The sequence below is a fragment of the Leopardus geoffroyi genome, chromosome C1, assembly GCF_018350155.1.
Source record: "Leopardus geoffroyi isolate Oge1 chromosome C1, O.geoffroyi_Oge1_pat1.0, whole genome shotgun sequence".
Lineage (NCBI taxonomy): Eukaryota > Metazoa > Chordata > Mammalia > Carnivora > Felidae > Leopardus > Leopardus geoffroyi.
Genome location: NC_059328.1, coordinates 96,599,740 through 96,616,529, shown reverse-complemented (window position 1 = coordinate 96,616,529; position 16,790 = coordinate 96,599,740). Strand labels below are relative to the sequence as shown.

Sequence of the window (16,790 nt, the reverse complement as noted above, 5' to 3'; positions counted from 1 at the left end):
ACTAATTTAATCCTCACAACCTCCCTATGAGGTAGGTACGATGGTTATCCCCATTTAACAGATGGGGTAACTGTAACACAGAGAAATGAGGTAACTTGCTCATAGATGCCTCCACCTTGTTATGGTAAGGAGGTGAAATCTGAACTCAGGCACTCTGGCTCCAGAGCCCATGCTCTTGAATGCTAGGTTAAACCATCTCTGTCCAGCCTGTACAGGTCAGGCCCAAATCAAGGGCCAAGATAAGGCGGCACTGTGCTATAAGTCACATGTTTGAGTTAAGCAAACTAAAGCAGAGAACAAGGAGTTATGATGACTTCACAAAAACCCGCATCCCTTTCGTGCCATCAGGGAGTTAAGCAATACTCATTACTAAAAGTACCCCTCGAGAAGGCCTCTGATGGTCAAGAGTCCTGCCTGATACACACGTGTTTGGCAGAAGTAAAGTTTAATAATGAGCTCCCTGGCCAGTTATGTGTTTTGAAAACTGATGAAAGACAGGAAAGAGAGTGAGCAATAAAGAACAAGTAATTGTTCTTGACCAGGCAACAGTGTTAGAACTGGAAGAGACCTAGAAGTAATTTAGTTTAGCCCAGAAAGCAGTGTTATTGCCCACCAATTTCAAAGAGTAGAGACATTTAAAGATGCTTTTAAATGCTAGCAGTAGCCCCCTTTCCATGGAAAGCCAAAATAAAATCCAATTTATCGATTAAACCGAGAAATTCTGTTAACCCTCGGCCTAAACAATCTCTGTACAAATAGAATAGGACTTTCATTTGAACAATACTTGAAGAACTACACAGATTTGTTGAAAGGATCTATGAAAATCTTGAGAGAAGTGCTTTATAAGATATTGCTTATTTATTTTAAAAATGGGAAAGTTACAAAGCTCAGATTTAAGTAACTTGTTCGTGGTCCCAGAGCTGGAAAGAGAAACTAGGAATCAAACCCAATTCCTCTATCCCTTAATTCATCTCCCTGAGCTCTGTCACTCCCTGCAGGACGGGTGGAGCGAGGGAGAGTAGTAGTAGTGAGAAGTGGGATTCATTTAACTAGGGAACATGTTGTATCTCTCTGCTGTTCTCCAACATATGCTGATAATCATCACTGCCCTTCAAACTTTAGTATCAACCTGCCAGCAGGAGACCCAAACCTCCCTGGATATGGTCTGAAGAGTGCTCATGCCTTAAAGGATCAGACACCCAAGAAAAGTTTCTAGAGCATTTCCTACTTTGGTTTGGGAGCCTTTGCTGTGTACACCAATCCCTTGATTTGGGATGTGTTTCTCCTTTCTGTCAGATGGTTTTCTTCTCTGTTAAGATTTCCATCCAATCAATTTCCATCCTATTTTGCATGCAGCCAAATGTTTTCCGTGAATATCTTACTTTTAAAATGTTGCCTCAGGTTAATGGGGAAAACGGTACACTGAAAACTAAACTCAACAGAATTAGCTGAAATTGTAAGCACATACAACAAAGAGTCATTACCATCAGTGCCTTTGTGTAAATATCCATTGGTGGGAGGCATAAGTTGCTGATGACTGCCTGCCTCAGAGTTACTGTAGCCTTCCTGTGGCTCCGACAGTGTTCCTTGGGAAGACAAGTAGCTGGGAATGTCTGCAGGCAGATTAAGCTCCTCTGTAAAAGAGACATCTATAACTCTCAAATAAAGTTAGGTGACTGAAGCCAACACTCAGAAGACACTGTGCAAATGTGTTCTACTTTGATACTCTTGGCCAGGAAAATGCTATGTACCTAGGAACTCGACAGCTCTTAGAATTTTCCCCTAAACTATTTCTCACTAAAATTCTTTTCAAACCTTCATTTTAAAGGGCGCCTTGGTGGCTCAGTCAATTAAGCATCCTACTCCTGATTTCAGCTCAAGTCATGAGATCACAGTTCGTGGGATCGAGCCCTACATTGGGCTATGCACTGAGAGTGCAGAGCCTGCATGGATTCTCTCTCTCTGCCCCTTCCCTGCTCATGTGTGCACGCACTCTCTCTCTCAAAATAAACAAACATTAAAAAAAAAAAAGTATTACTAAAAGAAGTAGAACCTGAAGTCTGAAATCTTATCCATAGGCAAACTTTCACCATCTATCTGACTGAGCCTTTTCTCTTTCAGGATTTCCGGGGGAGGGGTATGAAAGGCTGATCCCAGTCATAAGAGCTCCACCCTTTCCCAAAGGGAAGCTATGATGGAAATGAGCCCTTGGCATTAAAGAAAGAAGGTGTACCTGTAATGTGTTTATGAGAGCAAAGTCTTGGTGGAGTATCTACAAATTCTTAAAATTATTAATCAGAAAGGTTCTATTATATGGAGGAAGTGGACACTTTAAGAAAGAAACTCTTCCTTCTACCACATGTAAAGTATCAAAGCTCCATAGCTTTTTATATTTTACGACAAATCCTACATTATGTTCCTGACTCAAGTACAAGCCATTGGTGTTAACTGGTACCACTAACCTGTGTTTGTGATACTATAGTCTTCATTCTTCCTTCTCATGTGGTAAATAACAATGACCCAGATCAAAGAGGTGCCCACAACACAGCAGACCACAACAATGATGACAATGCCAACTGTGGTCCAGCCATCGTCTTCATGCCCAATGCTACTCTGGGAAGAGTCACAATTGGGGGATGAAATGACATTGAGGTAAATGTGACCACGTTCTGTTCCAAGGGTGTTAGACATGATGCAGGTATATTTTCCAGCATCTTCCAGGCCAGCATCTACAATGATGAGAAGCTGGTTGGCTGCAGCAAAGAAGTGCCGTTCTGTCACCAGCAGTGGCCCATCATCTTTGGTCCAGTTGAGGCGAGGAGCAGGACTTCCTCCCGCTATGCACTGTAATACCGCAGTTTCACCTCGGGTTACTGTCTTGTCCTCCAGGGGTCTGATAAATGAGGGTGTCTCTTACAGAAAGATGTACAAAAGAATCATGTTAAACAATTTTATTTATTGATTTCTACTGAATTAGACAAATGAGGTGTTAATGAAGTAAGTAAGCACTTTCATATGCCCGTAGGAGGATTGAAGTTCGTGTTCCAGAAAAGCAAAAGCCTCAAAAATCACTAATTCTACCTTGGGCAAGCTATCCTAAGCAAGGAAGTCAAAGATTTATACACAAAGATGTTTATTATGAAATTGGTGCAATTTTTAAACATAAAAGAAAGAGATCTTTTAAAAAAAATTTTTTTAATGTTTATTTTTGAGAGAGAGAGAGAGTGTGAGCTGGGGAGGGGCAGAGAGACAGGGAGACACAGAATCTGAAGCAGGCTCCATGTAGGCTCTGAGCTGTCAGCACAGAGCCTGATGTGGGGCTTGAACTCACAAACTGTAAGATCATGACCCGAGCCGAGGTCGGACGCTCAACCGACTGAGCCACCCAGGCGCCCCAAAAGAAAACGATCTTTAAGTCTAGCGGGAAAATGAGTGAGTATAATACAGCCACTATTTTTTCAAGACTTAATGACAGAGTAACCCTTTTGACACAATATTTAAGAGGAAAGAAGTAGGTATACATAACTATGTGAAAATGTATTAAAAAAAAGAAAAAAAAGGTCCAGAACACGCCAAAATCTTTAACAGTGTTTTGGTGACTTACCCTTTTTCTAATCTTCTGTATATTCTAAATTTTTAAAACAACAAACTTATTTTTCTGATTATGCAAGTAAATAACACAAAGCAACAAACTTAAAAAAACCTAACATCTAGGGGAATAGAGAACTAGAAAGCAGACTCTGCCTGTGATTTGAGTCCCATGAAGAAAAGTATTCTCATAAGGAAAAAAAAAAAAAAAAAACAGGCTTGTCAAGGGAACTTTTTAGGGAAAAGACACTTTACCAGAGCACAGGAAGAAGAGGGACACAATGGAAGGAAAACAGGACATCTAACCAAAAGACAGGTCATTTTTGGTGCATTTAATTAAAAAAAAAAATGAACTAAGGGATGCACTATATGTTAGCTAACTTGACATTATATTAAACAATAATAAAATATGGGAAAAACAATTACATTGCCCTGAGTTCACTATGAAGCAGTATAAAACAACTGCCAACTCACTGCTGAACAGGTAAAAAAACATATATATGAAGTAGAAACCTTCCGGAGGGACAGGATAAAGGGATCCGAATTTTCAATTCATGTGATGAAGATCTCTAATTCTGCCTTCATTACTTTCGCAGATTTCAGTTATCTGATCCACAGATATCCTAGGCTGACATAACCCCATGTGTATTGGCAAAATACAGTGACAGAGATACAAGGATCACAATTAAAATCTGAAACTTAGACTTTTTTTTCACCATTAAGATCAGAGCAGGCCCCCTATAAAAAGGTTCCAAGCAAAGCAGGGACCCACAGGGCAGCACACATACCCAATACTGTGAGTGAGGCATTTGCTGAGAGGCCTCCTGCTCTGTTTTGTGCCATGCAGCTATAGATTCCCATGTCTTCTATTTTCACGTTGGCAATGAAGAAGACGTCATCTTCGGGCATGACATGCATGCGCCTTTCTCGAGCCGCAGGAAAGTCAGTACCACCATCTTTCTGCCAGGAAATCTGAGGTGCAGGGTGCCCCTCTGCAGCACACTCTAATCTGGCCATGGCACCAGTGCGAATGGTTAGATCCATTGGGGTTTTCAGGAAAGATGGCATCTCTGTTCCAAGAAAAGATTACCGAAAAAAGTGAGTGGGTGGGGAAATACACATACACATATTTACATACACACATAAATGAGACAATCTGTTAGGCACAATATCAACTGTTGTAAATACTCTATTTCTCTGAGAAGACATGCTCTCTGGATGAACAGTAAATACAAGTTCAGAGGGCATCTCTTCTCCCAAAACCTCAGAATACTTGGAGTACAGTGATGACTAAATTCTTCCAGAATGCATGCCACATCTACCTGATGTCTCTGATGGGGACAAGGAAGGCAGAAGGCCACAAACCTTTCTGGGCTCCATATTTTAGAACTCACTATTTGCTATGCTTACTGAAGATACTAAATGGTGCTTTCCAAACTAACATCTACAAAGCTGGCATGGCAAATGCATGATAAAAAAAAATTTATGCTTTCAAAAATCTCATAAAACAACACAGAAGTAACACACAAATACATCCTGGGGCACCTCAGGTGGTTAAGTGTTCAACTTTGGCTCAGGTCATGATCTCACAGTGTGTGAGTTCAAGCCTCACGTCAAGCTCTGTGCTGACAGCTCAGAGCCTGGAACGTGCTTCAGATGGATTCTGTGTCTCCCTCTCTCTCTGCCCCTCCCCGGCTCGCATTCTGTCTCTCTCTCTCAAAATCAAACTTTAAAAAAAAATTTTTTTTTAATCTTTAGAAAAAAAAAAGAGAAAGACACAAATACATCTTTTGGTTGTACAAAACCCAAAATATTTTAATTATTCAATCTGATAGGGGATAGATTAAACTATTTTGGAGAAGTTTTATTTTCTTTAATTAATTAATTAATTAATTAATTTATTTTTAAAACCACAGTGAAAAAGAGCATTAATTTAAAAAATGATTCTGTGTGACTACACTCAGACAATGATAATGATACTGTACCTAGAAATGCCCTAAATACTCCCAATTATTAGAAAGCCCTGCGAACAGTGTCAGGAATAAATTTGATAGTTTTCAGAGCCAAATTATGGTTCTAGAAAGAATAGAGAATTTCCAAAGAATTTTTTCAAAAGCGTAAATAACAATAAACGTAGCCTATTTCCTGGGGCCATGGAATTGCCCCTTATCCTCAACCAAAGAGCAGTTAGGGACAGTAAGTAGGCAAAATGGTAATCCAGTCTATATATTATCACAACCCTAAAGACAAAACAGTAAAATGCCCCCCTTAAGTGTCAGGTTTAGCCTCATTTTCTTGGTTAGGTGGTTCAAAAATTGAACATGAAAAACCCTTCTAACTATAAAACTATCAGGGAGCAGAATTCCTTACCATTCACAGTCAGTTTGGCTTTAAGAGAATAATTAGAACCAAAGTGGTTAGTAACAATGCACTGATATTTTCCTTCATCTGTGAAATTCACGTTGAAAAGATGTAGGACACTCGTATACTCCAGAGCTTCTCCAGCTTGCTGCTGGTAACGAACAAAATTCTCAACATCGACATCATACAAGATTTCACTGTCTTTGCGCCACACAGTAGACGTGGGCGAATCGCTGCTGCTCACTGCGGTGCATGTCAGAGTCGCGTTCGTGCCTCTTAGAGCAACTGTAGTTTCAGGATGCATTCTTATCTGTGGCTTGAGAAAATCATCTAAGAGAAAAAAAATGGGGCAGGAGCCAAGTCAGTTATTTTTGCTTCCACAGCTTTTGAAACAAATAATGTAAAATTGTGCATTGTTTACAAAATGGCATATTAAGACAGAGACTACAGAGCTAGCATCCAATTCTTTGGTTTAAGGATGAGGAAAATGAGGCCCAGAGGGTCAAACAACTTATTCAGAGACATGTGCTGAACCGGAACCCAGGTTTTCAGACTTTAGGGTTTAGCACCACTTTCTACTATCCCTTACAGTCACATATGCTTAGAATGTCCTTCCTTAAGTATTACCAGTTACAGGGAAAAAAAGAAAAACCCAGATTCAAATTTCAAGACAAGTTCTAATCCTATTAGCTCTTGTGTATACACAGAGCTTACATATAAAAATATGTATATAACAACACTCATTCTTTTCCGTGCCAATATAGAAAATAGGGATTATGATTCTATTATATTTTATGGGGAGTAACAACCATAATATACTTTGTATGTGGGTAACTCTCACCTAAAATAGTGAGAAATATCAACCATGTTAAATGTCCAACTGAAGACTGGCTTAGGACTGGCTAATATACTACGATTCATAAATAATATGTCATTAATATGTAAAAAAAAAAATAAGCATTTTGTGGGCCTGAACTTCCAAGTGTCCTCAGTATCTTTAAGGAGATTATAAAAACAGATCTGGCCATACATGGGTATCTAAATGATCAGATACTAGAGACATGCAACACAAACACACTGATCTAAAAGTTTTGCTGCCAAGGCTAAGAATCAGTTATTCCACTTTAAACGAAATGTAAGTGTAAAGGAAAAATGTCCAAGCTTGAGAAAAGAATAATATAGATATATACTTGAAATTATGAGTGTCAGAATCATGACAACTTTTCCATGACTGTCCGCCTTTCCCCTCCAAAAAATTCCAACAACTTAGTCTTAAGAAACTGCATGAAAAACAGGAACAACATGAACCTGGTATATTCATACATTGCTGGTGACAACATAAACAAGTGCTATCTTTCTGTAAAATACCTGGTAGCACTTTTTAAGATCTACTTTAAAAAAAATCATTACTTTTTTGTTTCAGGAATCTTACTACTGGAAATTTATTTTAAGGTTAACAACTCCCTAAAAGTGAAGGCCTACATTCATAAAGATGCTATTATACTGACATTAAAAATGATCACTGAAGAACACACAGAGGAAAAAAACTACTTATGATATACTAAGTCAAAGAACACAAAATTTAACCTACGATTAACAACAAGATAAAAATTTTAGAGAAGAACACAGAGAAATGGAAATAGATATGCTAGTGAGAAAGCATTCTGGTTTAATTTTTTTTTTTTTACTTTTGTTATTAAGATAGTATGTACTATGCATCTTTTCTGACCACAACGCTATGAAATTAGAAATCAACCACAAGAAAAAATCTGGAAAGAGCACAATACATGGGGGTTAAATAACATGCCATTAAAACAACGAATGGGGGGCACCTGGGTGGCTCAGTCGGTTGAGCATCCAACTCCAGATTTCAGCTCAGGTCATGATCCCAGGGTCATGGGATTGAGCCCCGTGTCAGGCTCCACGCTGAGCATGGAGCCTACTTAGGAATCAATCTCTCTCTCTCTCTCTCTCAATCTCTCTCTCTCAATCTCTCTCTCTCTCCCCACCTTCTCCCTGTCCCTCTCCCCCTGTCCCCTACTTGTGCTTTCTCTCTCTAAAATTAAAAGAAACAAAGACAAAACAAAACAAAAACAATGAATGTGTCAGGCCACATGGCTGGCTCAGTTGTAGAGCATGCAACTCTTGTCCTCAGGGTCGTTAAGTTTTAGCCCCACCCTGGGTGTAGAGATTACTTAAAAATAAAATCTTTATGCAAATGAATGAATGAATGAATGAGTTAACGAAGAAATAAAAAATTACATGAAAACAAATGAAAATGAAAACATAAGCGTCCAAAATCTTTGGGATGCAGCAAAAGTAGTTCTAAGAGGGAAGTTTATAGCAATACAAGCCTACCTCAAGAAGCAAGAAAAATTTCAAATAAACAACCTAACCTTACATCTAAAGGAACTAGAAAAAGAAGAAAACCAAAACCTAGCAAAAGGAAGGAAATAGTGCCAATTAGAGCAGAAATAAATGACATACAAACTAAAAAAACAATAGAACAGATCAATGAAACCAGGAGCTGGTTCTTTAAAAACCAATGAATTGATAAACCTCTAGGCAAGACTCATTAAAAAAAAGAAGACCCAAATTAACAAAATTACTAATTAAATAGAAATAACAATCAACACCACAGAAATACAAATAACTATAAAAGAATATTATGAAAATCCATATGCCAACAAATTAGACAACTTAGAAGAAATAGATAAATTTCCAGAAATATATAATCTACCAAAACCAAAGCAGGAAGAAATACAAAATTTGTACAGACTAATTATCAGCAATGAAATTGAATCAAAAACAAAAAGTGCAAGACTAGACAGCCTCACAGATGAATTGCAGCAAACATTTAAAGAGGGGTTAATACCTATCTTTCTCAAATTATTCCAAAAAATACAAGAGGAAGGAAAACTTCCAAATTCATTCTACAAGGCCAGTATCACCCTGATACCAAGTAAAGACACTATAAAAAAAGAGAACTACAGACCATGATCTCTCATGAATATAGATGTAGAAATCCTCAACAAAATATTAGCAAACCAAATCCAAGAATATATTTTAAAAAATCATATACCACAACCAAGAGGGATTTATTCCTGGGATGCAAGCATGGTTTAATATTCACAAAACAATCAATGTGATGCATCACATCAATAAGAGAAAGGAAAGCAATCATATGATCATTTCAATAGATGCAGAAAAACCATTTGACAAAGTACAACATCCATTCATGATAAAAACCCTCTGTAAAGTAGGTTTAGAGGGAATATATCTCAACATAATAAAAACCTTACATGAAAAACCCCACTCAGCATCATACTCAATGGTGAAAAACTGGAAGCTTTTCCCCCAAGGTCAGGAACAAGACACGGACGTCCACTCTCACCACTTTTATTCAACAGACTACTGGAAGTCCTAGCCACAGTAATCAGACAATATAGAGAAGTAAAAGGCATCCAAATTGGTAAGGAAGAAGTAAAACTTTCACTATTTGTGCATGACATGATACTACATATAGAAAACTCTAAGGACTCAACCAAAAAACTACTAGAACTGATAAATGAATTCAGTAAGTTTGCAGGATACAAAACCAATGTACAGATATCTGTTCCATTCCTATACGCTAATAATGAAGCAGCAGAAAGTGAAATTAAGAAAACAATCTCATTTACTATTGTACCAAAAATAATAAAACATCTAGGAATAAACTTAACCAAAGAGGTGAAAGACCCGTACTTTGAAAAGTGTAAAACACTGGTGAAAGATATTCAAAGAAATGGAAAGACATTCCATGCTCATGTGTTAGAAAAATATTGTTAAAATATCTATACTACCCAAAGCAATCTACACATTTAATGCAATCCCTATGAAAATACCAAGAGCACTTTTCACAGAACTAGAACAAACAATCCTGAAGTTTGAATGGGACTGCAGAAGACCTCAAGTAGCCAAAGCAATCTTAACAAAGAGAAACAAAACTGGAGTATCACACTGCAGAGTTCAAGTTATATTACAAAGTGGTAGTAATTAATATGGTACTGACATAAAAACAGACCTATAAATCAATGGAATAGAACAGAAAACCTAGAAACAACCCCACAACTATATGGTCAATTAATCTTTGACAAAGGAGGAATGAATACACCATAGGAAACAGTCTCTTCAACCAATGGTGTTGGAAAAACTGGACAGCTACATACAAAAGAATGAAACTGAAAATCGAATCACTTTCTGATACCATACACAAACATAAACTCAAAATGGATTAAAGACCTAAAACGTGAGACCTGAAACCATAAAAATCCTTGAATAGAGCACAGGGAGTAACCTCTTTGACATTGGCCACAGCAACATTTTTTCTAGATATGTCTCCTGAGGCAAGGGAAACAAAAGCAAAAATAAACTATTGGGACTACATCAACATAAAAAATTTTGCAGAGCAAAGGAAACCATCAACAAAACTAAAAGGCAACCTACTGAATGGGAGAAGATATTTGCAAATGACGTATCTGACAAAGGGTTAATATCCAAAATATATGAAGAATTGATACAAGGGCATACTCCCAAAACAAATAATCCAATTAAAAAATGGGCAGAAGACATGAAAAGACATTTCTCTAAAGACACACAGATGGCCAACAGACACATGAAAAGATGCTCAACAGCAGTCATCATCAGGTAAATGCAAACCAAAACCACAATGAGATATCACCCCTACACATGTCAGAATGGCCAAAATCAAAAACACAAGACATAACAAATGTTGGCGAGGATGTGGGAATTGCACTGTTAAACTGTTGAGGAAGTGCAAACTGGTGCAGCCATTGTGGAAGAAGACAGTATGGAGGTTCCTCAAAATATTAAAAACAGAACTACTCTACGATCCAGAAACCACACTACTAGGTATCTACCCAAATACAAAAACACGAACTGAAAGGGATACATGCACCCCTATGTTTACTGCAGCATTATTTACCACAGCCAAATTATGGAAGTAGCACAAGTGTCCATTTATAATGAATGAATAAAGAAGATGTGATACATATACACAATGGGATATTATTCAACCATGAAAAACAATGAAACCTTGCCATCTGCAATGACATGGATGGAGCTAGAGAGTATAATGCTAAGTGAAATAAGTCAGTCAGAGAAAGACGATAACCATATGATTTCACTCATGTGGAATTTAAGAAACACAACAAGTGAGCAAAGTTTAAAGAATAAAAGAGAGAGAGAGAGAGAGAGAGAGAGAGAGAGAGAAACCAAGAAACAGATTCTTAGCTATAGACAACAAACTGATGGTTACCAGAGGTGGGGCTCGAGAGGTAGGGGAGATAGGGGAAATAGGGGATGGGGATTAAAGAGTATACCTATCATGATGAAAATATAACAATAATAAAATAAAATAATAAAAAAGACAGTAGATGTATAGTATACAAAATTTTAAAACAAAAATACAAACCGCAGACAAAATCTTTCAGATCCACATTCAGGATGCTCTGCCCTGCTAGCCATTCAGGGTGTGCACAGCTTACATTCACAGAATGTTGGAAGTTATTATCAACCAGCCACCGAAGCAACCACTTCAAATGACAGTCACAGAGTAAGCTGCTTGTGTTCAGAATCCTGCAGAAACAAAGAGGAAAAACAAGTACTCTTTACTTTTCATTCTCAGTTTCTTGACTACTGAGAGCTTACTGCGCACCTATGCATTTTTCTCACCAAAAAATGTTTAACCTGAATTAAACCACAAGAAAAACTCAAACTGTCAGCCTCGATTCCTCAAATACGTCAGTGTCATGAAAGACATTAAGAAAAAGGTAAAACAAGGGTAAAGGACCTATGTTAGATTAAAGGAGACTAACAAGTCATTACAACCAAATATGGTACATGATTCTTGATTGGAAAAAATATCTATAAGAACACTTTTTGACATTGGGGAAATCTGAGTATGGACTGCAGGTCAATTAATATTACTTTATCAATGTTAATTTCACTGACTAACAGTGCTGTGGCTATATATAGGAAAACACCCTTGTTCTTGGGAAATACATACTGAGATATTTAGGGGTAAATTACGATATCTGCAACTTACTATCAAATGGCTAAGTAAAACAACAGTGTGTGTGAAGAGGAGAGAGAGACAAAGATAGAAAGAGATGGAGAGGGAGAGAGGGAAGGGAGCAGGGAAAGAGAGAAACAGATCACAAATTTAGCAAAAAGTTAACAAGTGGTAAAAAGGGAATATGGCTGTTAACTGTACCTTCTTTTCAATTTTTGAGGTTTAAACTTTTTCCCAGAAAAGTTTGGAGAAAAGTTTACCATATACACTGGAGCACAGAGCATGTCTGTTGTGGAGAGGACAGAACTCTTTTCAAATTATTTCATCAAGACTGAAAACACTTCACCCTGTGACAATGTGTACTGCAACTCAAACTAAGAGGCAGTGAAATTTTGTTTGTTGTCTGTATATAATAGGCCTATAAAACACATCTGAAAAATCAGATAGCTTTTCTCTTACTGACCCATGAATGTCCCATCCACTTGGCAGCAGTGAGAACAAATGATTTTGAGAACACTGTAACTTGCTTTGTGTGCATCACCAAGATCCTCATCTAGTTTTTTTTTTTTTATTTAAAAAAAAATTTTTTTTTTCAACGTTTACTTATTTTTGGGACAGAGAGAGACACAGCATGAACGGGGGAGGGGCAGAGAGAGAGAGAGACACAGAATTGGAAGCAGGCTCCAGGCTCTGAGCCATCAGCCCAGAGCCCGACGCAGGGCTCGAACTCACGGACCGCGAGATCGTGACCTGGCTGAAGTCGGACGCTTAACCGACTGCGCCACCCAGGCGCCCCGATCCTCATCTAGTTTTAAAGTATCTAAGATTTGATTCCAAAGAAGTTTCAAACAGTCTTCAATGGTATCTCAAAAGGCTTATTTAACTAAGGGTAATTTTACTTAATCAGGCCAAAAGTTACCTTTCAACTGTAATAGGATTCTTAGGTTATATTCATTCACTGACACAGAAATACTTGAGTCTACTATATGTGAGGCACTGTTCTGCGCTGTGGGGATATAGGTCTCACAGAACTTACATTATTCATTAGCGCCAAGCAATAAACAAATAAAGGCAAGGTACAGTGTCAGAAAGTAAGTGCCAGAAAGAAAAACAGAGCTAAGGCAAAGATACAGACACGGTAGCTACTGGTTTAGATAAAGTTGTCAGGGTAAGATTCTTTGAAGAGAGGGCATTTGGGCAAAGACCTGAAAGGAGTGAGACCGCAAATCACACGAAGACCTGAGGTTAAGAGTGTCGGAGATACAGGAAATTGTGTGCAAAGGCTTTGGGGCAGACATGCCTAGGGTGCTCAAGGCAAAGCAAGGAGGACACTGAGCCTAGAGCACAGTGAGGGAGGGGACAGCGACAGGAACAAGGTCAGAGAGCAGGGCAAGGAGGACCAAGCCATGCAAGTGCTTTGCAAACTGAGAAAAGAACTTAAGGTGTCTTCTCCCTATATGTGATGGGAAGCCAATGGAAGGTTAAGAATAGAGAAGTCACATGGTCTGATCTATGCTTTCTTAGGTACAAGCTGGGCTCATGAGACCTGGACTCAATCCTAATTCTGCTACTTACCTTAGGCAAAATACTTAATGTCTCCAAAATCTCAATTTCTATTTCTGGAAAATGGGTTTGAGAATGCCTACCTCAAAAAAAAATTTAAATATAGCATTTAGCATAGTGCCTGGACACAGATACCACTGAATTCACATTACTTCCCTTTACTTCTGTTTCTTTTGCATCTTTCCCCCCTCACACACTAACCAACCTGCCCCCAAGTACCTAACAGAGTACCCTGTTAAAACCTCTCAAAAAGATACACACCAAAATATTAATAGTGGTTGTCTTTAAGTAGTGGGCATCTGGGGACTTGGCTCTCCTTGGTTTAACTGTACTTTCTAATGTTTCTACCATGACTACAGAAGTTTAATGCAAAATATTTTTAATTTACATACAACTCTCCCATCTCCACCTAATATTTATGCAAAGCACTGAAGGATACCAAGAAGCATACAGATATATTTTAATAAGTGTTGATGTAACAGTATTGTAAATATGACTTAGATTTAAATCAACCAAAAGCAACCAAAACGTCTCAGTAAAAAAGGTACGTTAGAGTCTCCTCCACTAGCATTTTGTTCAAACCAATTCTCAAACTACCAAATGACTAAAGAATGAAACTACACTATTTGCTCTCACCTACTGTCTAAATTACATTTTATACTGAGTTCTCATGACAAGAGTTAAAACTTCATTGGTGGCCCTCAGATTCTCAAGGGCAAAAAAAAAGGTAATACTAATATATGCACTAGGCTGTACCCTTAAAAATTAAGCCTAGGAGAAATATCTCAAATATCTCAACAGACTCCACCCCTCAAAAAAAAGAGCTACCTGAAAGTCTGGCAGAAAATAACTAATGATTATTTCCATAACATTTTTATTTTTATTATTAATATTATTCAACTTTTACTGTGTGCCATGCCAGGCTCTGTACTGAGCATCTTCTCAAAACCCTCCAAAGTTTCCTGAGACATTTATAGGAAAAAAAATTCAAACTTCTCATAACTCATTGAGCCCTACTTGGTCTGGTTCCTGCTTAACTCTCTGACCTCATCTCCTAAGCACTATTCCTCTCGCTCTCTTCCAACCACACTAGTGTCTCTGCTGTTCTTCAAGCATAAGAAACAAGATTCTACCTCAGGGCCTTTGCACTTGCTGTTCTCTGTGCAGAATGCTCTTCAACTAGTATTCAATGCTTTGCCACTCACTAACTCAAATTCTGTTATCTTCAAAAAGGCCTTCCATCACCACTTTATCTAAATAACAATCCCAGGGGCACCTGGGTGGCTCAGTTGGTTGAGCGTCTGACCTCGGCTCAGGTCATAATCTTGTGGTTCATAAATTTGAGCCCCACATTGGGCTTGCTGCTGTCAGCACAGAGACCATTTTGGATTCTGTCTCCGGCTCTCTCTGCCCATCCCCCGCTTGTACTCTCTCTCAAAAATAAACAAACATTTAAAAAAAATAAAAACTAAAATAGCAATCCCCATCACTCTCCATACCTCTGACCCGCCTTTATTTTCCTTCAGAACTCTTATTACTTGATGAGAGATATTATGTATCTACTGATTTATTCTTTGACTTCCTTACCAGAATTTATCGTACTATGCTATGAGAACAGAGACTTTGTCTTGTTCACCACTGTGTTTTTACCACCTAAAACAGTACCTTACATAGCAGATGACAATACATATTTCTTGAATGAACAAATTACCTCATTTTATCCTCACATAACTCTAAGAGAGGTACAACGCCCATTCTCAAAAGGGAAATTGAGTTTTAGGCTAAATGTTCCCAATGTCCCATAGCTGTAAAGAATGGGGCAGAATTTGAAATCTAGGCAGTTTGAACTCACACACTTCCAGTGCATCTCAAACTACCTGTGATGAAGAACCACTTTTTAAAATTTCCAATCTGTTGTAGATTAATACTTCCATAAAACTCAACAAAAGTATCACAGTAATGTCAAACTGCTCTAAAAGCTTCTGAATGCTTCCTATGAACTTCTAGCCTTATCTTATCATGTACCAGTTTGGGACCACAGTCCTTCCTCTGAGTAGCTTTCAGGCAAGGCAAGATAAATTGCTTTAGTCTACTGATTCTTAACACTGGCTGAATATTCAAATCACCAAGGGTTAAAATGAATACCAATGCCCAACTAACCACCCCTCCCCCTGGGAAAACCCTAAACATAATTTTTTTAAAAACCATGAATGAAAAAGGGTATAAAGTGTGTTTTTCCACTACAACTACTTAACAGTGTTTGATCATTTTAGTAGCTTGAACACCCATATCAGAAACATCCCCTCTGATCATTATACTGAAAGTGCTAGATTATATGCAACAAATTACCTAATACCTGAACTGTGATCCACCCTAAGGGGACTGGGAACACATTTTTCCAATAATCCAAAAATAAATGGGAGGTCAGGGGGGATAAGGAACAGGAAGATATACAACAAGCACAAGGAGCAGTGCTAAGGTCTCTTTAACTATAAGCACTAGCAGCACAGGCAAAACAGAAGGTCTTGGTGGCACAAACTCTGGGCTTTTCAATCTTGGGTTATTTAAAAATTATATCCAGCCACTACAGTAACTGAATATTAACACTTTCTCTTTTTTTTTTTCCTGCCTGAATCGTGTACTTTTGGAAACATATAGGTCACATTCATCATGTTTAGAAACAAGCACGGATAATGATCTAATGATTGGTGACAAAAAGACTGAAGTTACGTACAGTTCTTTCAAGCGAGTCTGAGAGAAAGCATTTTCTTGGATAGACATTATAGCATTGTTGTTCAAATCTCTGAAATGAAGAGAAATGAAACATTACCGGTCACATTTCTACAATTAAGTTATATAAACACTTTAAATGGTCATGAGAACCTCTGCTAATAGCAAAGATTATTTATATACGGAGCAAAATAGATGCAAAATACTTACAGATGCTCAAGGGATTCAAGACCAATGAATGCTTTCTTTGTAATTGACTTAATTTGATTTCCTTGTAAGATCCTGAAATACAAACAGACCTTTCTAATAAAGCCTCCACTAAGCAAAATTTAATTCATTAAAGCAAACATTTACCTATAAAAAGTGAAAATAAGTTTAACATACATTTTTAAGAAAGTTGTGAACCTGTATTACCAACCAATGCAAAACACAGAATGAAGGCTTCTATTAATAGGTTGGAGCTCAATGAGGTGCC

At 37.9% G+C, this 16,790-nt stretch overlaps 1 protein-coding gene across 5 annotated transcripts in view; it reads right to left on the bottom strand.

Moving 5' to 3' along the window:
• LRIG2 (leucine rich repeats and immunoglobulin like domains 2) overlaps positions 1-16,790 on the bottom strand; it is a 161,666-nt gene that overhangs the window by 3,713 nt on the left and 141,163 nt on the right. For all 5 annotated transcript variants that reach the window (XM_045478681.1, XM_045478679.1, XM_045478680.1 and 2 more), the window contains 7 exons: positions 16,526-16,597; positions 16,320-16,388; positions 11,423-11,586; positions 5,959-6,279; positions 4,377-4,658; positions 2,463-2,912; positions 1,485-1,634 (listed from right to left, as the gene is read on the bottom strand). In XM_045478681.1, the coding sequence (XP_045334637.1) occupies positions 1,485-1,634; positions 2,463-2,912; positions 4,377-4,658; positions 5,959-6,279; positions 11,423-11,586; positions 16,320-16,388; positions 16,526-16,597 (1,508 nt within the window). The remainder of the gene's footprint in view (positions 1-1,484; positions 1,635-2,462; positions 2,913-4,376; positions 4,659-5,958; positions 6,280-11,422; positions 11,587-16,319; positions 16,389-16,525; positions 16,598-16,790) is intronic.